The 24,967-nt window shown below is 44.1% G+C and overlaps 1 protein-coding gene across 1 annotated transcript in view; it reads left to right on the top strand.

Annotated features, from left to right (window-relative positions):
• Frem2 (Fras1 related extracellular matrix protein 2) overlaps positions 1–24,967 on the top strand; it is a 144,656-nt gene that overhangs the window by 90,822 nt on the left and 28,867 nt on the right. Inside the window, exons 7-11 of the mRNA NM_172862.3 lie at positions 16,312–16,461; positions 17,979–18,188; positions 19,965–20,162; positions 22,250–22,414; positions 23,315–23,497. Coding sequence (NP_766450.2) covers positions 16,312–16,461; positions 17,979–18,188; positions 19,965–20,162; positions 22,250–22,414; positions 23,315–23,497 — 906 coding nt within the window. The remainder of the gene's footprint in view (positions 1–16,311; positions 16,462–17,978; positions 18,189–19,964; positions 20,163–22,249; positions 22,415–23,314; positions 23,498–24,967) is intronic.

The raw sequence follows: 24,967 nt of genomic DNA, 5'->3' as shown, positions 1-24,967 counted from the left end.
AGAATAACTTGTAACGAGACCTGAAGCGATAGACAGGGAGGACAAGAACGCAGGGTTTAACCAAGTGCACAGGTGCTTTGTAAGTTGGAGCTCGTGAAACCTTGAAAGATAGAAGGACTTAGATGAACAGTGAACAAAGCTAATTATGATTTGACTTCACAGCTAAATTACACGGGAGGAATATGTTACAGAGCACTGAGGAACCAGCTGACCAGGCTGCCATGTTTTAAGAAAGCTCTGGGTGAAGAGCCACAGACAATGATGGCAGCTGAGAGAGGGAGGCTCTACCTCATCTTCTCTAGGGATGAGCTGCCGGATAGGTTATCCACTCCCTGTGTCAGCCATAGACACAGCTACAGACTAGTAACACTAAATGGACTCACCAAGCTATATATATATATATAGTGTGTGTGTGTGTGTGTATATATATATATATATATATATATATATATATGTGTGTGTGTGTGTGTGTGTGTGTATAGTGTATATATATATATATATATATATATATATATATACAATAAGGACAAAGTAATGGATTTGAGAGATATTCTCAGGGGATATAGAAAGAGGTGGAAGGAGAAGGGGGATGGGTAGAGATGATGTAAATACAGTACTCCAATATAACCCCTCCCCCCACAAAAGGTTTTATACCCAACTCCACAGTCAATGTCCTGGGCTCTGAGTACCATTTGCTCCTGTCTGGTTGGTGATGCTTGGCCTTTTGACCAAGCCCACTTCCTCCCCAGCTTGTTTTCCTCTCTTGAAGCATGACAGCACTGGGGTGTCTCGGCGGCCTACGGCATTTTTGTGGAAATTCGGTGACATGATCTGTAAGAAAGTACTTTTTAAACTGACTCAACGAGGAAGTTTTATGGGCTGCAAGTCTGGGGAAGCAGCTTGATGCACCCACAGATGCTTTGAATGAGCATATGGTCTGAAGGGTTGGTCAGAGAGCGAGGGCAAGCTTTTGAACAAGATCGTAAAATGATCAGTGTAGGGTTTGGGGTTCCTAGTTAGAGAGTAATGAAAAGCAGAAAGTTAAAACCACAGCAAACCCTGACATGACTGCCCCCCCATGTCAGGAGGGAGGAGAGGACTTAAAAATGTTTGTATCCAGAAAGTTTGTGGAAGGTACAAAGCATTATCTTATACTCAGAATTTAAGAGAAGTAGCTTGGGGGGAGGGGGCTGAAAAGACTGAGATGAGAAAAATCTCTCTTTTTTAAAATGTAATTTCATTTTTTTATTATCTGTATGGGTGTTTTGCCTGCTTGCATGTCTGTATATCACATACAAGCCTGGACAAAGAGGGTGGCAGGTCCCCTGGAACTTGAGTCACAGATGGTTGAGAACCACATGTGGTGCTGGGAATGGAACCCGGGCCCTTTGAAAGAGCAGCGGGTGCTCTTCACCACTGAGGTGTCTGTCTCTCCAGCTCTGACACACAGGAAGAACTGGGCAGTAGGCTGGGATTGGTACAAAACCAAGCCAGACACTGAGTAATCCTGTAAGTCAGGTATGCAAAGACGACCGTTTAAATCATGGGGGCCAGTGGGAGTCAAAGGGAAGAGGAGAGGGGGCAGAGGGTGAGTCCTGTCACAGACAGTGAGGGTGTGTAAAGTCAGTAAGACAGACTGCCAGAAACTGTTTCTACCAAATGTAAGACTCAGGTTCATCTCAGCAACTGTTGCAAGGAAGAACTGCCACTTGTTACAGACTAAAACTTGTCTGAGCACACAGCTGAAGTGCATTACTGGGTAGTACATTGTCAAACAAAGGCCCTTGCGTCTTCATCTATTGATTTTATTTATTTTAAACTTTATTATTAAAAGAAAAAGTTGCAAGTTTAAAAAAGAAAATCACACACCAAAATCACCCAGACAGAAAGACCGTATAACCCAGCCAGCTTATAGAGGAAGAGCAGCCCTTGAGATCTGAAGCTGAGGAACTTCATGCTGGGTTTTACACTTTTCACTATCGAATATTATTTATGAACTTACCCAACACCAAAAATGAAAAGTCCATGACAGGGTTAGAGATCATTAGCTTTCTATCCTTCTTTATAACTCATGTCTTCACCTGTATCCAGTCCTTCCACAAAAAAAAAGCTTAATATTTAGCCTTTTTGTTCTCTTTTCTATACATACTGTACCCATATGTACTTCTCTTTACATATATATAGATACTATTGGCTATATTCTTCATATAGAGGAGAACATGGGGGGGGTTCTTTTCTTTATGAGATTTATGATCCCAATTGATATTGAATGATACTCATTTTCAAAATAACTGAACCTGGATGCTCTTGTTGCATTTTTTTTCAAAGACATTCAGTTGCATTTAAACTACTTTTCGATGAAGACTCGTGTTGTACCTTTGTTTAATTACGATTTGGGGATGGGAATTACAGAATTACAGCATTCATTGCTAACTCACAAGTGGGGGAAGATTGGAAGAAAGCGCCCCTGTAGGTGTGAGTGAGCATTTCACTAAAGAGAGGAGGAGGGAGAGGAGGAGGAGCAAGAGGAGGAGGAGGAGGAGGAGAAGGAGGAGGAGGAGGAAGAGGAGGAGGCAGAGGAAGACAGTCTAGAGAAGTAGGTCTTTCCGGATTTAGCCACTGGAGAACCTGTGTTCCTAGGTCCCTAGTTCCTAGCCCTCTGTCTTTAACTCACTCAAGCAGCCAGACAGCTATCTGTAAAGGGGACATTCCCCCAAAAGATGGATAATGCTTAAAATAAGGGAAATACATCAGGGTCAGAGACTGATGGAGTGGGGTCTCTAGTAGTTGGGGTACCTTTGATTCAGCAACCAAACGACCTCGCTGCTGGGGAGGTCCCCTGGTCTTTCTGAATCTGTAGGTGCACCTCACTACCCAGCAAAGGGACACACTTTTCTTTCCCTCTATACACACACGCAGGCGTGGCAAGCAGCCACTCGAATCCCTTCTGCAAGTGGCCTGAAAACATTTCACAGGATTACCAGAAAAGGAAAAGACTGCGGAGCAATTTATGAGAATGGCTAAGCACTTTGTATAATTTACACGGAGCAGTGACCTCCTCGACCACAAAGAATGTAAGCCCAGGAATTATGCACAGACAGTTTACCCAGAGTGAACTGGGTTCACAGAGCCTGTGTGCGCAGGCACAGGCTCTGCTGGAGAGCTTCAGGGTGGAGCTATTGCATAAAAGCTGTGTGTAGTGTCAGGTTAACTCCTGTCTTCCTTTTCTTCAGGGCTTTATGTGAAGGGTGTGGGTGGGTGTAGAGCACCTGCCTAATCTGTAAAAGGCTCTGGATTCAATCCCAGCTTCACAAAGATACAGATCCCCCCCACCCCAGTGTTTCATATGTAACCTATTTCCAGTGCTAACACAAACACCCGCATAAGTACCTGAATTTCTTCTCATGAAAGGCACATATTTTGAAGGCACAGCCTGCCTTTGTTGTATCATTTGACCGTGGTTCAATAACTCCCCTAAGGGGAACAGCCATTGAGCTTTGAGCCAGTGTGACCACAACACGCATAGCATTAACCTGTGAACCCCACTCCGTATCCTACTGGCAGTGTGTATATTTGAACATACACATTTGCCTTCTGATCTGACTGTAAGATCCAAAGGATTTGGGGCACCCAAGCAGCGAACTTTGCCAACTGAAGCTATACGTTCATTTGTTTGTCTCCAGTTCCCTGACGAGGCTAGAATAACTGACATGTTGTAGATGTCCAAATAAGTCACTGATGAGCCACCCTGGCTCCCTCTCTGCCAATTGTAAGCCCTCTGGGATCCTTAGGAGAACGAGTTAGTGTCATCCGTTGCTTCAAGACAAGCACTGGCACTGCCTTTGGCAGCCATTTGGGAAGCCAGCCAGCAGAAGCTGCTGTCTCTGCAGCCCTGGGCTTTGGCTCTCAGACTCTTCTGGACAAATAACGCCTTGTGTTTGTTTTGTGCTTTTCATAGTGACACCGTCTGCCTGATACCCATCTCTTCAAACAGAAGAGCAGTTTCTGGCTACACTGATCTTGCAGACATCAGAAGTGTAAACATCCATGCCTTATTATTACTAAAACCCTGGAAGCAGATCACTGAACGTCTGTCCTTAAGATCTCAGACAGCGAGGCGTTCTTTTCCAGTGCTAAAAGATCACATAAATCCCAGAAGAAGCTTTTCAGACACCAGACTTTAAAATCTGTAAACGTGGAACTACTAAGGGAATATTTTATTTCCTAAGTAATTGTGTGTGTGTGTGTGTGTGTGTGTGTGTGTGTGTGTGTGTGTGTGTGTGCAACCTTCCTCGTGCACACAGAGGCCAGAAGAGGCCATCAGATCCCCTGAGGTTACACAGAGCTGTGAGCCACCATGTGGGTTTGGGGGAATTTTATAATAAAAAGCAATCAGAGGCTGGACAGATGCCTCAGTGGTTTAGAGTACATGCTGCTCTTGTGGAGGACTCACACAGGGCAACTCGCAGACACCCGCAACACCATCACAGGAAATCGATACCTTCTCTGGCCCTTAGGTTCCTAGTTCTGTGCACAACTCTCCCCAGCCCTTGTATGTATAAATAATGTTTAAAGCAATAAAAGGCAAAAAACAAAAAGAAAAGGTGAAAATGTGTAATAGATTAGTGTCTTACTCCCCTTGGCTTACTCAGGGGACCTTTCTTATACAACCTAGGGCCACCTGCCAAGGGATGGCATTGCCTACAGTGGGCTAGACACTCCTACATCAATTTGCAGTCATGAAAATGTCCCCACAGTCATGTCTTCAGGCCAATCTGATGGAGTCAGTTGCGTAGCTGAAGTTTCAGGTGTGTTAAATTGGCAACCATCATTACCCATCCCACAGTGAAAAAATACAGGTGTGTCATTTGATAAAAAAACAGCTACATCATGCTGCAAATAACCACAATAGTAGTCTACAGAGGGATTATAAAATTTGCTAAAACTAAAAATGCCTTCTTCCTTTAGGACATTTCTAACAATTCAAAGCACTTCAAATTATAGATGAAACTGTACTTTCACACTTCTCCAGAATTAAAAAAAAAAAAAAAACCCACAACAATTATCTTTCTCTTAGTTATAGCTTTCTCTTAGAAACAGGTCTTTATTCTGTGTCCCTGAAATATAGTCAGCCCTCTATATTCCTAGGTTCAATAATATAGCAAATATACAGAGCCTCTATGCTGGGAACATACAGACTAGCTTTTGTTATCTCTCATCTCTCTCTTTTTTTTTTACAGTTATATATTTTATGTGTGTGAGGTTTTGACTCTGTGTGTGTGTGTGTGTGTATGTGTGTGTGTGTGTGTGTGTGTGTGTGTGAATCAAATCCCCAGAGACTGAAATTACACACAGTTGTAAGCCGTCCTGTGGGTGCAAGGACTGAATCTTCACTTTAGAGAACCCGCCAGGTGGCCTACAGCTTCCCAAGACGCCTAGTGGTGACCGAACTCATGCCTTTTCATCCTTAGATGTTGGCTAAATGCTTGTGTTCTTTAAGACACTGTGCAAGATGACAAAGACTAAGAGATTGCTCGGCATTCTTTGGTGTGTTTCCCTCTTCGGCCCCTATTAAGTATGGCTTAGGTTCCAAAGTGCTAAAAACAGTGTTGAATACAGACCGGCCCTTTCTAGGCGAATTCAAACAAGAAGCTAGACACACCCATGCAGCCTGGCAAATGATAAGGGCGGGCTTACCACAGGAAGCCTTCTGAAGGTCTTGAACCTTGATCCTGACCTTAGGGAAGAGCCTCCCCACCCCTTTCCCCCACACAAAAAACCTTCAATGGAGTCACTCAAACCGACAGCTGGCAAATGAATGGGCATTGCCACGTGAGCCTTGGGCTTTGACAATCTCTCTTTTGTGAAGACAGTTGGGCTGTTGAGGATAGCACTACCTTAGGCAGGCCACAAGTCCCCGAATACAGCCTCAAAAAGAAATGAAGTGGTTGTTAGCTCTTTATGAGACTGCTTTTTGAGAAATGAAATTTCAGACCTGTTGAGGGGGGTGTACGCCTTCCCCTTCTAAGGCTGCAGTAGATCTGTTTCCACCTCCCTGAGGGTGTTCCCCAAACATTGGGTTTCACTGCCTTCCCCCACCCCATTTAGCCCCCTGGAAATGTGCTACAAAGTGAAGCTGTGGGGTCAGAAGGCCAAAAAAGGCCTCATTCTGGGTTGCCCCTTATTTGCGTAAGATTTGCCCTCATTCAGAAGAGAGGTTTTCACTGTTCACTCCCAGGAAAACCTCAGAAGCAAACAAATAAGTACACGTGAAAAGCCACAGATTTCCCACAGCCCCGGTGCTGTAAGGTGACCCTGGAGATGAGAGGCAGAAAGGAAAGAAATGCCAAGGCTTGCTCTGCACCTGTGTGTGGTCTCCATCCTGGCAGAGCAAGGGGCCATCTAGACTACCCAACATGGTTAAAAGAGGGACAAAGGGCTGAGGCCACTTTTCCAGGGATCACGGAGCCCTGACATATGTAATATGTGTTCTTGCTGAACTTGATCTTGTCCCTATTTTCAAGTTATTTTCGAGGTTGGTAGACTTACCTAGTTCTGTGCCCTGGATTTGGTTCAATAGTCAGCCATTAGCAGAAAGCCCTTGATTAATTCTCTGGGGACAAGAAATTGTTACCTTGTTCAAAACATTTTCTCCCTTGGCTTTTCTAGAAAAGAAACTTGAAAACTCTTGTGTTGTAATTACGGGAGAGCTAGGAATTCAGCTGTGGGTGAAAACCATATTTTCTTTTCTTTCTTTTTTTTTCTTTATTTTTTTAAAGAGTGAAATGACAACCACACAGGTGGGTGGGACTCTAGCCTGAGCCATCAAGAGAAAGCCAAGCAGGAAAGGGACCGTGTGGGCTCTAGCAGCTAATCCTCGCCCTCCTGCATTTTTTTTAATTTAAAAATTATTTTTATTTCATGTGTACCGGTGTTTTGCCTCCATGTATGTCTGAGCACCACCTGTGTGCTTGGTGTCTCCAGAGGCCAGAAGAGGGTGTCAGATCCCCTGGGACTGGAGCTACAGATGGTTGAGCACTGCTGTGTTGGTATTGGGAATTGAACCTGGATCTCCCATAAGAGCAACAGGTGTTCTTAGCTTCAATCCCCTCTCTCCTATATTCTCAATCATAGTGAGTGCATCCAACAATACCAGCCCTCCTTCCCCTCCCTGTCCACCCCACATCCATGTTCATTTTTGTATGTCTATGTTTTAACCCTTATGCCGTCTTTCTTCATCAGAATAGCTCATGCAACACCGAAGCCAGCTTCAAGTGGCTCCTATGTGCCTGTCACTTGTTGTCTGTAGCCTGTCCATCCATCCTCCATACCTCTAAATGCACATCCCAGCAGGCTTCTGCCCATGTTACAATTGAGCACATCTTTTATCAGATGTCTCCATGACAAGGCTCCAGTTACAGGGACCTGCAGAGCCTGCCCATTGCCCATTGTCTCCCTGCCTTCCCTGCCTTCCTTTGTCTCCTCTCACCAAGGACCATACTGCGCCATGTCAAATGGTGCCATCTCCAGCCAAAAAAAGCCAGGGACTCATCCACACTACTGCTCAGCCCAGGGCACCCTCCCACTCCACCCACACCCCTTAGCCTTCTCCTCACCCACTCATGTCAGTGCCTCAAAAATCCAGCTTCTTATACTAGAAGTATGTCACAGGCATCTCGCTTTTCCTATGGAGAACACTGCATCTATCCAAACACCAACAGCCCGATTAAAGTGGCCTTTACGTTTATAGTGCTTCCCAGTCCCTTCTTTGCGCGCCTTCCATTTGAACTACCTCTCAACTCCATAGCCTATAACACAAGGACAATGCAACCTATATAGGGCTCTGCCAGGACTGTCTGTGAGATCCTAAACTCAGGACGGCTGTCTCCGGTGTAGGAGACTTTAAGCTTTAAGGTGGGTTACTGAGTATACGAGATATAAAGGCTGTAATCCCTACATTTTTATCATCTTTGGTACCAGCCAGTTATGAGACAAGACTGGCTTTTCAACTCCCACTTAAGAGAATTTTCTTCATATTTGCCTTCTAATAAGGAACACAGAAAGTAACCATGGATAGGTTATATGAATGTAAATTAGGAAAAAAAAAACATGACTTCACTTGGAACCTACACAAGAAGCCCTGATCCCCAGAGAAGGAAAGAGAGTGTGATAGAAGAGTAAGTCAGGTGATCCGGCATCACATGGTCCGGTTGCATTGACCTTGTGTTGTAGTGCATGAATTCAAGACTCAGAGAAGTGACTCTCTTAAGGTCAGGCTTTGCACAGTGACCCAAGAGATCCTGCACTCAGGGCTTGGAGGAGGGAGGCTCTTCCCATGGCTACACTAACTGGAAAGCCACCAGAAGAGTTGACAGCCACCCCTGCGCACCACTGCCAGGATGCTGACCAGAGAAGAACACATTTCTTTGAGCCATGGAACCAAACAGAGTGGCTTGGGCTGTTTACCCTGGACCTTCTCTGCCTGCCAGCAGACATGTTTCAAGTGTCAATTCTTAGCCAGTCTCTGGTCGACGTTGTTTATTTTTCCAGTGTCAGCCACACACCCCGATCCCTGAGACCTCACACAGATTGCATTTAACACTTCATCTGTTGTAGCCTTTCTGCCTTCAGCTGCTGGGATTCCCAGATAAATCAGCCTCCTGTCAGAGTCTTTGTCGATTGGAAATCGTATACATTTATCATTAGTTAGTAGGCATAAAAGCTTTCATGTGTAACTTGTGCCTGGTGATTTCTGACGCAGGTGCAGAGCTCTAAGCACCGTCTCTCCGTCTCTCGTTGCTCCTCCCCTTTATTTCTTGAGTGAGAGTTGCATTTCCACAACTATTCGAGCGCACATATAACATAATCTTGTTCTGCCTTGCTTAGATCATGTCTTGCCTTCACGCAGCCGTTTCTCATTATGCATCTTCAAAGAGAATATTCTAAAAACTTGAACATCTCAGCATGTTTATCACTCAACTTCCTTAAACATAGTCAAAGAAATTACCACTTAGTGGAAAGTAATTCACATCTTACCCTATTAGGATGTCGTGTTTGACTCCTGCTTGTTCTAGATGGATTATGTAGCAAGTTATTTAACCTCTCCAAGACTCGGCTTGATCTTATCAACAAGATGTAAAAAGTAATTACTTTGGAAGACAGTTATACCTTGTAAAGCAGTGGAGACAACTTCCAATGGACTAGAAAGTTTTGGTGTGACCTGAAGAAGTGAAGGCTCAAGTGCAGCCATTGCACACGTCCTCTCTGCGAAGCTGGAGGCATAGGCTTTGACGTCATAGGTGCTGAGATTGAGCTCTGAGCTATCTCCCCAGCCCTTCTTCCATGTTTTAATAAACACATCTCGGCAGTGCAGTCTGGAAACTGAAAGATACACATGGGTTTGGAAAGAACCTCATTTTCGCCACATCAAAAACTTGGCTGCTTTCCGCCTGCGACGGGCTTTTGATGCCTGCCTCTCTGTAGCCTTTGTCTCGTAAAATAGATGCAATGTTGACTCAATGCTTTTAAAGCTAATCTTCCCAAATAATTAACACTCAGGACTGGAAATAGAGTTACGTTATCGCCTCAAAAATCTCAGTGATGCTCTCTCCGTCCTTGTAATCAGAGTAACTGTCCGTTCTCATCTGCCCTCCGAGGCACTCCCGGGTGTAAGCAGAGCATGCGAACTGGCAGATAGCCTTACTCCAGTAATTGTAAAGAAACACATCAAGCAAAGGAGAGTAAGGGCAGTGAAGTCTGGGGACCGCAGTGGGTCTTGGCTAAGTGACTGAGCTCATGGCCACCACAGTTAGAATACTGCCCGGCTCAAGTCCTGAAAACTGTTTTCAAAGACTGGTCCTTTGTAAGATATATGTTTATATATGTAAAGTATTTCTGGAAAGAAATGTAGGAGGCAGTCCAAGTATTTAGGGTTTTATTAGGGTTCCTGATCAGAAGGGCCTACTAAGTCATTCTCTGGCATGAACAACCACATGCTCCCTCAGGATGCACACTGCCACTGCCTGGCACTGAGTGCTTCTTGCTCTCCCAGCACTGGGCACACATATTTATTCAGTTGCTATGGACAATAAATGACCTTTACGTTGTTGCCAGTTCCTTCGACAGATACTTTTTATGTACCCACGGCCAGATACTGATGGGGCTAAGTGCCAAGAAAGAACTCATAAATAAAGGAACTTCAGTTCTGCCCTATAGGCTGAGCCAAGAGGGAAGGCAGAATAGTCCCCAAAGAAGCATTTTCCAGAGGGAAGAGTGGATGAAACCGGCTGGGAGCAACACGTGCAAGATATCCCAGATGCTGAGTCACTGAGCAGAGCGGTGACCAGCACACGGTGTGGAAGGCAGAGGGAGTCTGTAAGTTCCAGTGTCTTGGAGTCCATAGTGAGGAGTTTGGGGAGAATCCTAAGGGCAGTGAGGTCCATGGGGACTTTCCCAGCAGGAGGGTAAGTGTGGTGGTGGTACCAGCTTTCAGCCTGTCTGTTTCAGTCTAGAGCCTCTTTAAATAGTTCTTGGGAAAATTCAAACATCTCTAGCTGCATCTAGGTGATAAAGCAGAGAGAAGCTGGGGGGGTGGGGGAGGGAGTTCCAGTTTGAATGTGGACTGTTCCCACAGGCTCACACGCTTGAACACTGTTTTGAAAGGTACGGAGCCTTCAAGAGATGGAGGCTTCCTAGAAAATCTGTGTTCCTAGGGGTGAGCCTTGAGTTGGATAGGCTGGCCCCATTTCCCATCCATTCTCTGTTAGTGAATGTGGATGCAGTATGTCTAGTCACCTCATATTCCTGAACCTACCTGCCTTCCTGCCACAACACATTTCCTCCAAATGTAAGCCAAATTAAAGTCATCTTTCCTAAAGTTGCTTTGGAAGTTCTTTGTCTCAGTGAGGAGAAAAGTAAAGACTACACGAGTAGACCCTTTCAACCCTGAGAGAAAGTGCCGATGCTATGCCTATAGGAAATGGCTTGTGAGAGCTCAGTAAGCCATGAGGGTCTGCTGTTTAGTCTTTTTCAAATTTACCCAAACCTAGACATAGCTCGGAAGAGAGAATCTCAAATGAAGAAGTGCCATCATCGGTTGACCCATGGCTTTGTCTGTGGGACGTTTTCTCCATTGCTGGTTGATGTGGGAGGACCAGTGCACTGTGAGTGCTCCCATCCCTGGTCGCAGAGGCCTGGGATACTTGAGAAAGGTAGCTGAGCAAGCCAGGGAAGCAAGCTCGTAAGCAACCTTCCTCTGTGGAGCCTGCTTGAGTTCTTACCCTGACTTCTCTAAGTGACAGTCTGCGACCATAAGCCAAATAAACCCTTTTCTCCTCCACATCACTGTTGGTCCTTGTACTTATTACAGCGATAGAAAGCAAACCAGGACAGCAGCAAAACCTCCAAAGGGATCTCTAGGTTAGAGACAAGTTCCCTGTGTTTTCAACACTAAACCCAAGGACTACATTGAAGCTTTGCCCAAAGACAGCACAGGGGCTTCTAGCCCATTCAGTTTTAAGCGAACATGTTAGAGCTGCAGAGCGCACTTGACTAATGGCCCGTGTGCATGCATGAGTAAATAAGACTTGGCTCCAGGTAACAATTACTGCTGGTACCTCCTCCTTTCATCTCCGGAGACACAGTGAAACTGTAAACACCAATCCAGACACCAGATAGACAGACAGATAGATAGATAGATAGATAGATAGATAGATAGATAGATAGATAGATAGATAGATAGATATGTACCTACATACATACATGCATACATACATACATAGATACATAAATAGATACATAAATAGATACATAGATAGATAGAAAGCTCTCTTTCTCCGCCTGGGAATAGATCTTGAATTATTTCCCTTAGTCTTTGTTGCAGGTGTGAGAGCCATGTGGCCTTGCCAAGCCTTTCCCCTTCACTTCCGTGTTAGCAAAGCAGAGGTGGTTCAGCCTGTCTTCCTTGAAGGGAAAGTGTCCCCTTGCAAGTCTGGCTCATGCTTAATGAGCTAGGACAAGTCCGCCTGAGTGCCTCAACCTCTGCCCCTGAGTCTAAAGTGCTCTGCCGAGGATTCAGGGAGACCCTGTGTTCCTTTCAGAACTGCACACATTCTCGTGCGCCTTTGAAAAAAACCTCCCTCATGGTGAGGCCCTCCCATGATTTGGATACGACTTATCTGCCCTGTGCGGAAAGACTAAACATGTGCTCTGAACTGCTGTTGTCTGAGAGGGATGGATTGCTGAGGAACGTTTTCAGTGATACCTGGGTGGGGGCTGCAGGCAGCATGGGTTTATTTTATCTTCCTCTTCTGCTTAGCAGTCTGCTTAAGAGGCAGTAGCCTGTTTTGTACGTCAAGTAGATGTAACTGTAGTTCAAGGTACAGTGCTGAGTTAGGGAACTGAGTGGCTGTGTCTATTTTGGTCTGGATTCTAATGTGACTGTGTCTGTGACAGATTTACAAAGGTCTTCAGTTAGTATTCAAAAAAAAAAAAACAAGTAATTAAGGAAGGGAAGGGTGATTGGAGCTTAAGGGAGAGGCTTAGAGTCTTAGTCAATGTTCTATTGTGAAGAGGCCTTGCAGTGGTTTGAATGGGTGTGGCCCCTATAACCTCCTATTTGAATGCTTAGCTTCTAGCACTATTAGGAGGTGTGGTCTTATTGAAGTAAGGGTGGCCTTGCTGGGGGAAGTATGTTACTGTGAAGGTGGGCTTTGAGGTCTCAGCCAGTTCTCTTCCTACTGCCTGCCGGTCAAGATGTAGGACTCTCACCTCTTTCTCTAGCATCATGTCTGCCTGCATGCCACCAAGCTTCTTGCCATGAAGATAATGGACTAAACCTCTGAAACTGTAAGCCAGCCCAAATTAAATGTTTCCCCTTGTAAGAATTACTGTGGTCATGGTGTCTCTTCACAGCAATAAAATACTAACTAAAACAGACACCAGGACCACAGAAACTCTTAAAAGGAAAGCATTTAACTAGGGCTTGTTTCCAGTTTCGGGGGTTTAGTCCATTGTTATCATGACAAGAAGTAAGACCAAATGCTAGCAGACATGGGCTAAAGAAGTAGCTGAGAGTTCTACATTCAGATCTACAGGCAGCAGAAAGAGAGAGCCACTGGACCTGGCTGGGATTTGCCAAACCTCAAGGCTTGTCCACAGTGACACACTTCCTCCAACAAGGATACACCTAATCTTCTCAAATAGTGCCACTTCCTTCCCGAATAACCAACATTAAAACATTAGTCTATCAGAGCCACACCTATTCAAACTACCACACTAGGCAGCAGTCTTCCTTATAAAAACTATTTGTTAACACACACAGAGCAGTTATCGTGGATTTTGTGTAGGTGTCTTCACCTTCTGGATGACTTCACCCATTAAGTCATTCACTCCTTTTGATTGTAAATGCACATTAAAATGTCCCAACCTGGGGCTGGAGAGATGGCTCAGTGGTTAAGAACACTGATGCTTTTCAAGAAGACCCAGGCTCAGTTTCCAGCACCCACATGGCAGCTCACAACCATCTGTACCTCCAGTTCCAGGGAACCCAATGCCCTCTTCTGGCCTCTCTACGCACCAGGTGTGCGAGTGGTACACAGACAGACAGACGTGCAGGCCAAGCACTCATACACATAGAATCTTTTTAAAGTTCTAGGGTCATCTTAGTGTGTTCTGCATAATGTACGCAGCTCCGTGCAGCATCTGTAACTCACTTACATACCTAAGATTTTGATCCAATAGTAACATGTATGAATCCATTTGCATTTTAGACGTTATAAGAAAAAAAAAGAGAAATGTAAATATAACCACCATCAGTCTAGTTCCCATTCATCTATACTGAAAAGACACAAAGATGCCAATATTTCCTCTGTTTCTTTTGATTGGTTAAATAAGCAACTTGCTGGGTATGGGTTTATTTTCTTTTCAACTGCTGCTGTTTGTTTTTTATGTTGTAGAAAGCACTGTGTTGAAGTCACCTAGATTTTAACTGTCACCCTTACAACTGATTATTTAACCAGTCTTCTCGTCTCCCTCAGTGGATGGATGACAGACACATTAACTTATAGCTGACCATGGGCAAGCTTCATTTTAGAGAATTCAGGTCTTACCTTTCCTAATTCCTACTAGCTAGTGTATTTAAAATGGAAGGGTTTATAAGTAAAGTCCTGTCTCTATTCCCCCTCCAGCTTTTGACTGAAGGCACAGTGCTCCGTGTGACTGGAAGTATGTTGATTCTTTCTGCGCCATTATTTGCAGCTTAGTCATTAATTCTCTCTCTCTCTCTCTCTCTCTCTCTCTCTCTCTCTCTCTGTTTTCATCTGTTAACTACATGTTAAGCTATAAGGTGAAAGCCTTGCTTTATGGTTAACAGGACACACATGAGTGAATGCCCATGCAAACCCCAGTCCCCCCCACACACACACACATACATTTCTATCCCCTCACCCCCACACACACCCCCAGCACGCAGCTCCCCTGGTGTTTTATTATTGCACTCCATGATTATTTTTTCAACTCTATTTCTAATTAATAAGCATCTGTGAGGACTAGGAAGATGGGAGGTAACATCACGACATTACACGGCTTTTGCTTGGAAACCTAACCTTTTGGTACCAGAAACTGAGACTTAAAAAGATCACTTGTTGGGAGCACGTGTCCAGTCCTCCACGATAATTACGAAAGCCTTCTGAGGAGAAGCTTGCTGGGCCTGGTTCAGCCTCTGCTCAGAAGAGTCATTTTCTGGCTTCTCGGCCTTCCCTTTTGCCCTTCCTTAGAGGAGAGAAACGTAAGGAATGTGTTAGTTTGTCCTCCAGGTCTGCTTGCCTGGGGTTATAAGATAACACCTAACACCTTCGTCTGTACACACAACGAGTGTCCAAGTTGAAAGGCTAGGGGGAGGCAAACTATGCTCTGGGCAGATTTATCATCTCTAAACGCACATAGGCAAATGTTTCCAAGATTGGTTTCGTATGATTTAAGAGGCCAGGGGAGCTACCTGCTTCTAAATATGCCTGTCAGATGGAGGGAGAAACACGTATTTGTATTATGCTTTTTAATAAAGGTAGTTAATTTGCAGATGTAGCAGTGAAGGGAGATTGCCTTTGGCTTTTCCTGTGGCTTTGTTTTATTACACGCACTGGGGGTGGGATCCAAGGTTTCTTTCGTACAAGTGCTCTGGACACACACACACAGACACACACACAGACACACACACACACCCTGGGGTTTTCTGAGCCATTGCAAGATTGTAAGATCTTACATAAAGTATAAGATCCTCTTTTGGTGTTGGGGGGAGGGGCGTTCAATCTAATTCAATGAAATGTACCACCACCCTTTAATGATGCTAAGGAGCCACATGAGCTATGTGATTTTAGACAAACTCCTCTTGACTCTTGTAGCACTAAAGACAAAAAAGTAAACTATCTCTGCATGCTCACTTGAGTACTGACCTTCGTTTTTTGGCTGCTTATAGGATAAGCTTTCTACACGGGGACTTTATGCAATTTCCTGTGAGGCTATCTGTATTTCAAAAATAAGAATTTTTAGAAGTGATCCCGTCATTCTTTTCAGTTTCCCCTAGTCATCTACTGTCCTTCAGACCTCTGCAGCTGTATTGAGAGTCAAGGGTTGACCATAGAGAGAATCAAAGAGGAGGCAATCACAGACTCATCACCAACACAGGAGGAAGTAGAGTTCCTGAAGCAGGGACCATGGAGCCCAAGTAGCATCATTCACATCCATGAGGACAGATGCTCACCTCTTAGTATGAGGTCACTTATTCAGTGAACCTCAGGTCGTCTAGAGTCAAAGCTCTACCGTAACCAGCACCCAGCCCTGGTCTCCCTAAAGCCTTGGGGACATTGTTTTTTACTAGTCTAGTTGGTAGATTCTAGTCCTTCTAGTTGAATACTCAAATATCGTGAGTTAAACCTAAATCCGATGAACTGGGAGAAAGCATAAGGCAGTTGTGATCTCTCTGCCCCATGGCTGGGTCTTAGTGAGGAGTCATAAAGTGAATACTCAGACAAAACTTTAAGAAACAGCAAAAAGTGTCATGTGCACGTTTCATTTGGTTGTATCTTTCTGGCTAAGTTTCGAAGAGCACCCTGAAGCCATGCATAGCCTACATAAGACTTTATGGATGTAATTCAGGTGACACCCACGAGGCCCTGATTCATTGTCTGGCACCGTGAAACACAACGACATAGTTATTTACATACATGAAAGGCAAACCGTGTCATGTGCGTCATCTCAGGGGCAGAGGATGAGAGAGAGAGAACTAACAGCAATGGTTTCCATGCCCGTTAACAGAGCCTGCCTTCTACTTTGGGGACACCCAGTACTCCGTGGATGAGAGTGCCGGCTACGTGGAGCTGCAGGTGTGGAGGACGGGGACCGACCTCTCTAAGCCTTCCAGTGTCACAGTGAGGTCCCGGAAAACAGAATCCCTCTCTGCAGATGGTGAGCAGTCTCCTACATCAAATCAGCCTTTTGTGTTGTTCCTCGGCTTCCAGCTACTGAACATTTCCCTTGAATGAAACACTCTTACTGGATCTTGTCCCCCAGCCCTGGAATTATTTCTACAGAGTACGCGAATTTAGACTTTACCGTTGTAACATCAGAATCGTGAGCCAGAGTTCGGGTGGTAACTTAAGGCTCAGAGGCTTTTAAACTGTGATGCCCATGTTTGCGTGGTTCGGTTCTCTGCTCAGCAAAGCTAACGAGGTCAACTGTTCTGGCACATACAGGGGAGTCCTCACGCCTGCCTTTAGTCCTTCATGGAATCTAATGGCATTCAAGTCTTCCCCAGGAGGGCATCTTCAAGCCACATCCTCATTTTAACCATACTCTATAGAAATCTAGATTAGGTTAATCTTAAACTTGTTATGTGGACTAGACTGATCTGCCTGTCTTTGCTTCCTGGGTGCTGATATTAAAGGCATATGGAACCAAGCCAAACCCCAAAATTATTCTTTTTTTTCTTTCTTTTATTTTGTTTTTTTTTTGTTTGTTTGTTTGTTTTGTTTTTTTATGAGACAGGGCCCTACATAGCTCTGGCTGTCCTGGAACTTGCTATGTAGACCAGGCTGGTTTCAAATTCATAAAGATCCACCTGCCTCTGCCTCCCAAGTCCACTACACCAGGCAAATTATTCATTTTTAAGAATGAAATTCAAATCAGAGTTGAAGGTGTGCATAAAGAAAAAGAAAACCAAAAAACTCTGTGTGTGTGTGTGTGTGTGTGTGTGTGTGTGTGTGCGTGCACATTTGGTTTTTTGTTTGTTTGTTTGGAGATTTGGATGCTGGAGACTGAATTCAGGGCTTTCCATATGCCCAGCACACAACTCTCACTGAGTTATACCTCCAACTGTTAAAAAATAGAAACTTTGTCTTAATGAGCCAGAAACAGCCACACTCACAGTTGCATATTAGAAGATAAAATAGGAACAAAATGAAAATGACTCTCACTGCCTGGAGTGAGCATGGGTGACAGAGAAACAGTGCTGTGATGTGTTGAGTTCTAACGTGCAGATCTTATGCCTCAGTAAAATAGTCACCCCAGAAACAGAAATAAATAGTTATTTATGGATATAAACAAAACTTAAAAGTTATCTATTTTATATGTAATTTTACCATCTATTTGATTGATATTCTGATTAATTTATAACTGGTCAGTGAAGGATTTTAATAAAGATGGAAGAGGAATAACATGGAACGCAAGAGTATGTGATTAAAAGCCAGCCATTGGACATAAGGTTTAGAACGCTGCCTTAGATTCACTGAATCAATAACTATGCAGACACCAGTCTTTTCCATCTTGTTAATTACACTTCTCTGTGTTCTGTACACTACGCTGTTTTTCAAAGTGTACAATTTGCTGTTCTCTGTCTCTACAACATTTAACTATAAATTCATCTCTGTAATGTCTTTTTTTTTAATTTAGTCCCTATGTAAACAATGTATTAATTATGATTCTAGCTGGAACAGACTATGTGGGAATCAGTCGCAATTTAGATTTTGCGCCTGGCGTCAACATGCAGACTGTTCGAGTGGTCATTCTGGATGACCTTGGACGACCAATACTGGAGGGAATTGAGAAGTTTGAACTGGTACTTCGAATGCCTATGAACGCTGCCCTTGGGGAGCCCAGCAAGGCCACCGTGTCCATAAATGACTCTGCCTCAGACTGTGAGTGACTTTAAACTTTCCAGTGATAAGACTGAATGTGTATAAATGGCAGGTAGGGTGATAAGCTGCATTTTATACCTGTGGGCATTTACTAGGACTGACATTGTAAAGGCCTACAAGCCCTTGAACAGCAGCAGCTCACTGCACTATTAGTGAGAGGCCTAAAAGAGAGGCAGCGGGGTTGGTTCCTTCTGAAGCCACAATGGAAAGATGGCACAGGCCTCTTACTAGAGGCCATCTTGTCCCTGGGCCTCTTCACATCATCTGCCTCCTCAGATTCTGCATGACCAGTTCTCCCTTTGAAATATTGGGCAGGAGTCCATCCTAATGACCTTTTATCTTCATTATCTGTCTAACTCTCGAGGCTCTTGGTATGCTTTCAACGTGTAAGATAGCGACATGGGAAACACGATTCACTCTATACGAATACCCCACGTCTTTTCTACTCCTCCTCATTCTGATAGAATTAGACAGTCTTTAAAGACTAATCTTATATTTTAAAGAACAATATAGTATTATCATGGGTGTCTTGAATGGCTCAAACTTTCTTCACCACATGGGCAGAGCTGTGGGGTACTTCCTTTTACTATCCATTGGGTTTTGTTTTTTTTTCTACTTCTTACCACTCTGTCATTTCTGTCACCCAGCCACACCTCAGATTTCTCTAATCAAATGTCAAATACACTGTTGTTGTGTGACAGTACTCCTAAGGAGACCAGAGAAAGGGTACCACCAGGGTCCAAGTGGTTAAACCTATAAGTAGTTCTGTTGGGGTTACTTACAGGAGCCGAAATGACTCAAAGACAGCTGCAGCATCACAGCCCACCCCAGCATGGCTGACAGCTCATAAAGCTGGGATCCCGGAGCACACTGCACAGCCTGCAGGCAGCTCAACAGGTTGGAAATGTCATGGTGGGAAAGTAGTAGGACTTTCTAAAGTAGTAGGAAAGTGTCTCTTCTAGGTGACCTGCTTGGTCTCTGCCTCTTCCAGGCAGCTCAACTTCTCTGAGAGTGTCTCTACCTCTTGGGCAGTGAATCTGGTCAGTTTCAGGGACTTCCTGGAGTCTTTGAGTTGTTCACCCCCAGAACTTAAGAAGCTTCCTTGTATGATGCAGTGTTTCACCTCCACTCAGAGCATCCTGTTGTTCATCTCCTTTTTAATATCCACTGTCTCAGTGGCTTCCCTCCAAGGTAGAGGTTTGTCTCAGAGGAAATTGCTACACAAAAGTTGTCTATGGCAGGCCTTTCTAAATATCACTGAAAAACAGAAATCTGGGCACTTTTATTTTTATCATGATGCTTCTAAGGGTGCTTGTAAGAAAGGGAGCCGTTGTCAATGAGACCTGTGTCTGGCTGACCTAGCTTTAGTGCCACCTAAAACTAACACACACACACACACTCACGACCTTTCCCTGCCATTCATCCCTGCATCAAAGGTAAGGATGTGTATAATATTTAATGTTCTTTGTATCAAGAACATCTGAAAGCGGGTGACGTGAACATCTCCAGGCCTCTGGTTTTATCCACGTCCTAAGCTTTCACTGTGCACGCTTATTCTACAAAAGAGGCCGATGAATATCATAACAACAGGGAAATAAAAACTTTGACAGTGGTCTCTCGAGGTCAAAACATTGGCAAGTACCTGGGAGCGTGGTGCTACTGTTCTCATTGATTGTCATCTTCTCCACGGAAAACTGTATCTTCTGAAATGTCGTTTTTAAATCAAAGGACATTTCTGTGCATCTAGACCCATGAGTTGTTTTTTTTTTCTCGCAGTGCCTAAAATGCAATTCAAAGAGAGAGTGTACACTTGCAACGAGAATGACGGGCGTGTAGTGGCCATGATCTACAGGAGCGGTGACATCCAGCACAGGTCTTCTGTGAGATGTTACACGAGGCAGGGGTCTGCGCAGGTGATGATGGACTTCGAGGAACGCCCAAATACCGATGTTTCCACTGTCACATTCCTCCCTGGTATGTGTGAACTTGAAAAGGTTTTAGATCTTTTATCATATTTATTTATTTTGTGTGGGTGGGCCTGGGGGAGGGGCATGCGCATGCCCAGAGCTGACATGCGAAGTCAGATGATAAGTCCTAGGAATTGGAATTTCTCTCCCCTCCTCCATGTGTGTCTGGAGGATTACACTCAGGTCATTAAATTTATGGACACAGTGCCTTAAGCCCCTGACATTTCTATATGTAATTAAGGGCACCAAATGTGCACTGACAAATGTGTACTCCAGAAAATGCAGTAAAATCAAGTTTCCTGATTTTCCAACAAGCGTCCAACATGAGTTTATGCGCACTGTACAGCAAGGCATATACATTGGGACACATTAAGTAGACAGCCTTAGGGTCTCTTCATTAACCTTTTGATTTCTAATCATCTATTTTATTGTTAGTTCAGAACTCAGAGGACAAGAACTTATCAAACGTGCAAATGTCACAAGGCTGGAAATTAAAGTTAATTTTGAAATGTTATTAGGAAAAATGTACCTCACCTTTTCGATATATATCAATGCCCACAGATTTTTAACTACTTTGTCCTGTGTAATTTTGTGGAATATATCTTAGTGAAATGAAGCACAGACATGTGGAAAGCCTTGCTTATATTGGTGGAGCATTGAAAACGCTTAAGTTGTCAACAGTAAGGACTGCTTCTTAATATTTCAGCATCCACCTGCTAATTTATCCTATAGCTATTAATATGGTTTTTTAAATCTTTACAACTAAATTAAGTTATTTTTAATTTAAAAGAAAACTTATACATGAGAAAACTTTTTTCACAATATGGAGTCACGTATATGTCTTTACACTGTTTGTATAGCTGGTGCCTAAGGAAGTCAAAAAAGAAAGCATCAGATTTCTTGGGTCTGGGACCATGGATAGATCTGACTCATTTCATATGGACACTGAGAACCAAACTTGGACACCACTGAGAAACACAATTCAAACAAGCTTTATAAAATGACTCTTTGGAAGGATCAGGAGACTGAACGAAGAGATCAAGAGCAAAAAACTATCCTAAACATGAAAAAGAACAACCCCCTAAACACCTAAAGAAATCGGAGGCCAAGAATGAGAACAACAGGAAAACACAAAATCAAAGAGACAGGATCAAGCGAGCTAAGGCTAGACCTTGGCCAGTAGAGCAGGATGCTTCAAAGCAGGGAGGCTAAACTAGGTCACCTACTGAGACCAGAAGAAAACACGAAACACAGAGGTAAATAATTTAAAATCAGGAATTAATTGGACTGGAGAAAACACCACTTAAGTCTACTGGACAGAGAAAAGCCAAGGCAAACACTTCACTGACACAAAGCCACAGCCAGTGAGATGATATCTTTTGTAAGATTGAGGGACTACGATTGACTATTGAGCTTCAGGCTTCTGAAATTTCAAGTGTTGATCAGTATTCTGTCTTACAGACGATGTGTCACCCACATGTATGGGCAGATTAGGAATGCTACAAATAAGGGAGGAAGTGACTCAAAGCTTTTTGTTTTTTGGTTTTTTTATTAAAGTTAATTTCACTCAAAAATTTTTTTAATGAGATTGAGGAAGCTGGGACTATAATTATTGGTTCTGGTTGTAAGTAAGAGGCAAGGATCTAATGGCTTTGGGTTGATGACCTGTTCAAAAAGCCGGAAGTCAGTAATGTGAAAAACCAGTGCAGTCAGGTTGACAAGGGCCAATCCGCAGCAATCTCTTGATGAGCTTCCCCACCACGGTTCTGAGAACTCATACACAAAACTGACATTTCTTCCCCCACCCCCCTTTGCTTCCTAAGATGAGTGCTAGCCTGTAAAGAGAGAAATGACCGAAATCCTTATGAAAATAAGGGCCTGGGTTCAAAAAGTCACTTATTCAGCAACTATTTATTCCTGGCTTCTTGTGAACAGTGTTCTTTGCCCTGGTGGGGCAGGAGGAAGCATCATCCTCCCTCCCTTTCTCCCTCCCTCCCTCCCTCCCTCCCTCCCTCCCTCCTTCCCTCACTCCCTCCCTCTGTCTTCTTCTATTTGTTGGCCTGTCCTAGAATGTGTCACTGTGCCTTGCTCCAGGTGAGATGGAGAAGCCGTGTGTCCTCGAGCTGATGGATGATGCTGTCTATGAGGATGTAGAGGAGCTGCGCCTGGTACTTGGCACGCCTCAGGGCAGCTCTGCCTTTGGAGCTGCAGTGGGCGAGCAGAACGAAACCCTGATAAAGATCCAGGATGAGGCTGACAGTAAGCACTCACTGATTTCCTAACAGTGACTCCGGAACCGAAGCCCAGTCCCTTCTCTCCGCTCCTGAGTTCCCAGGTAGCTCAGAAAAGCACCCCTTGTTTCTCAGTTGGACCTGCAAACAACTGAGACATAAGTGGGAAACAAAACAGAACCCCAAAACTGATTAATTTAGTGGGGCTCCATAGATAAAGCACTTACCAGATCAGCATCACATAAGAGTTTAGGTCCCCAGCAGCCACATAAAAGCTGGGCAGGTGTGGACGGCTGTCAGTAATCTCATGCTTCACTGAAGTGGCTGGATCACAGTGGCAAGCTGGCAACCTAGACTAGCTAAATTGTCAAGCTCCAGGTTCAGTGAAAGACTCTGTCTTGGGGAATAATGCAGGAAGAATCCAGCATCAACTCCGAGCCCCAACATGTGCACACTGCACACATAAGAAAAACTGGTAAACCAAAAAGCTTTGGAGGCAGTGCAGTGGTCGAGTTCTTGCCTAGCGTGTGCAGGACCCTGAGTTCAGTCCCAGCACCACTGACAAAGCTGAATGGGGAGCCTATGGCTTATGCCTGCATACCGAAGCACAAGGTTTCATGGCTACCCTCTCCCTACACTTGCCTTTATGTCTACCTAGTCCTTCTCAGTGGCCTGCTCTTGTAAGATTCGTGGGACAGAGACACAACTCCCAGGACATGGCTCAGTGTTTCCCAGGATGGATTCGCAGTCTTCTAGATCTACATGTCTCCTTCAACACTCTCATTAATATTGAGGCAAAAGAGAATGGCCGAGAGTGTGACAATGATAAAAGTCCCCCATGTGGAAGGAAACAGAAATGGGGAGAAATGTCTGCTCCTACCACCCTGTCCCAGCAACTGTCATTTGTCTGTGTTTTTCCCATTTGTAGAAGCTGTTATCAAATTTGGAGAAACCAAATTTAGTGTCACTGAGCCCAGCAGACCAGGAGAGTCGGTGGTTGTCAAAATCCCGGTCATCCGTCAAGGAGACACTTCAAAGGTCTCCATCGTGAGAGTCCACACCAAGGATGGCTCGGCTACCTCCGGAGAGGATTATCACCCTGTGTCAGAAGGTATGGGACTTCCCCGGGTCATCAGCTGGATGGAGGGAGCATGGTCGGACCTGGGAACTTCAGGAAGAGAGGTGAAAGTGAATGAGTGCTTTTAAACTTCCACTGGGAATATAAAGGGCAGTCTCTAGAATTTTCTCTTAGGGGGTTTTTGAGAATTGGTGTGTGTGTGTGTGTGTGTGTGTGTGTGTGTGTGTGTGTGTTGAGCCTACTGATTGTCCATGAGTCTTACTTCCATTCAGTGGCCAGTCAGGCGTTGTAGCATATGTTTGCCCTGAATTTGAAAGTGGGTGATAACCACGCTGAATAACTTCAGTCAAATGCTAAAGCTAGACAGCTTCTTGCTAACAGGGAACTATGAAAAGATGATAAAATACCAGCCATGGCAGCACATGTCGGATTTTCCACGTGCTTGTTTGGGGACCATTCCACCACTTACATTTTTGTACTAGTAAAGCAATAGACGCTCCCCTCTCCGAGTTATTTGCTGACAGCATGAACGTAAATTCTGCGAACTGTTCCTACCTTTCTAACTCTTCTCCTCAGAGGCCATTAGTTCTTGTCAGTCACAACTTTCCAGGCCTTCACCTTGACTTTCTGACTCACTAACAGGATGTTCAAAGTGGCTGGCAGGTGTGATCGACTCAGTAACAAAATCACTAAGTAACGAAACATAGTAACTTCTACCAAGGAGCTTCGTTTCCTTTGTGTAGTCAGTGTTATTCCCAGGCTTTGAAGAAATCATATGTAATTCCAAAGCTGTGAAAGAAAACCCATTTACTACAAAATTACAAAGTTTGAAGTCAGTCTTTTCTGTGATGAACAGATTTTTACATGAAAGAAAAACCTGAATATCGCTGTATAACCTTTAAAAACAAATTGCTTATCTTAGGGATAAACTTATTCTTTTAGTGAACAGAGGAGAATTATAAATATGTAGCGAACTAACAAATGAAGTCAAATTAAGTTAATCAATGCTAAATCCCTGTGAGTATCAAGTAGCCCTTAAACACCAGCTGACTGTTTATAATAAAATTGGACTTATTTTTTTCATATGACATTTTAACTTTTCATTTTATAATCTAAATTGGGGTCGTGCATAATCAAATAGGAGAAACATTACCATAAAAGCTGAACTCTCGTTCTATGAAACGACAGCCTGAGGGAAATGTGACGAGACTCTTAAATCTCATCTGGAAAAGGCGCATCGAGAATGGATGCTTGACGAGATGATTGACGAGCTTGCCTACATTGGTTTTAAATTGCTTAGACACTGAGTTTGTATAACTCAGGGGTTTGTAAAAACTCCAAAGCCTAGTGATGGAAGTAAAGGGAGCTGGGGGAAAGGAAGAGGCTGGGATGTTAATCAGCCAGAAAGTCCACTGTGGAGAAAGGCCCCGGGAGCTCTTAGCTGGCGGTTACCAGGCAACAAAGCACACTCAAGTATCTGTGTTTTCCTGTGAAATTTCACAA

This window comes from Mus musculus, chromosome 3, assembly GCF_000001635.26.
Source record: "Mus musculus strain C57BL/6J chromosome 3, GRCm38.p6 C57BL/6J".
Lineage (NCBI taxonomy): Eukaryota > Metazoa > Chordata > Mammalia > Rodentia > Muridae > Mus > Mus musculus.
Note: the sequence above shows the minus strand (reverse complement) of the source record. Positions and strands in the feature narration are given on the sequence as shown.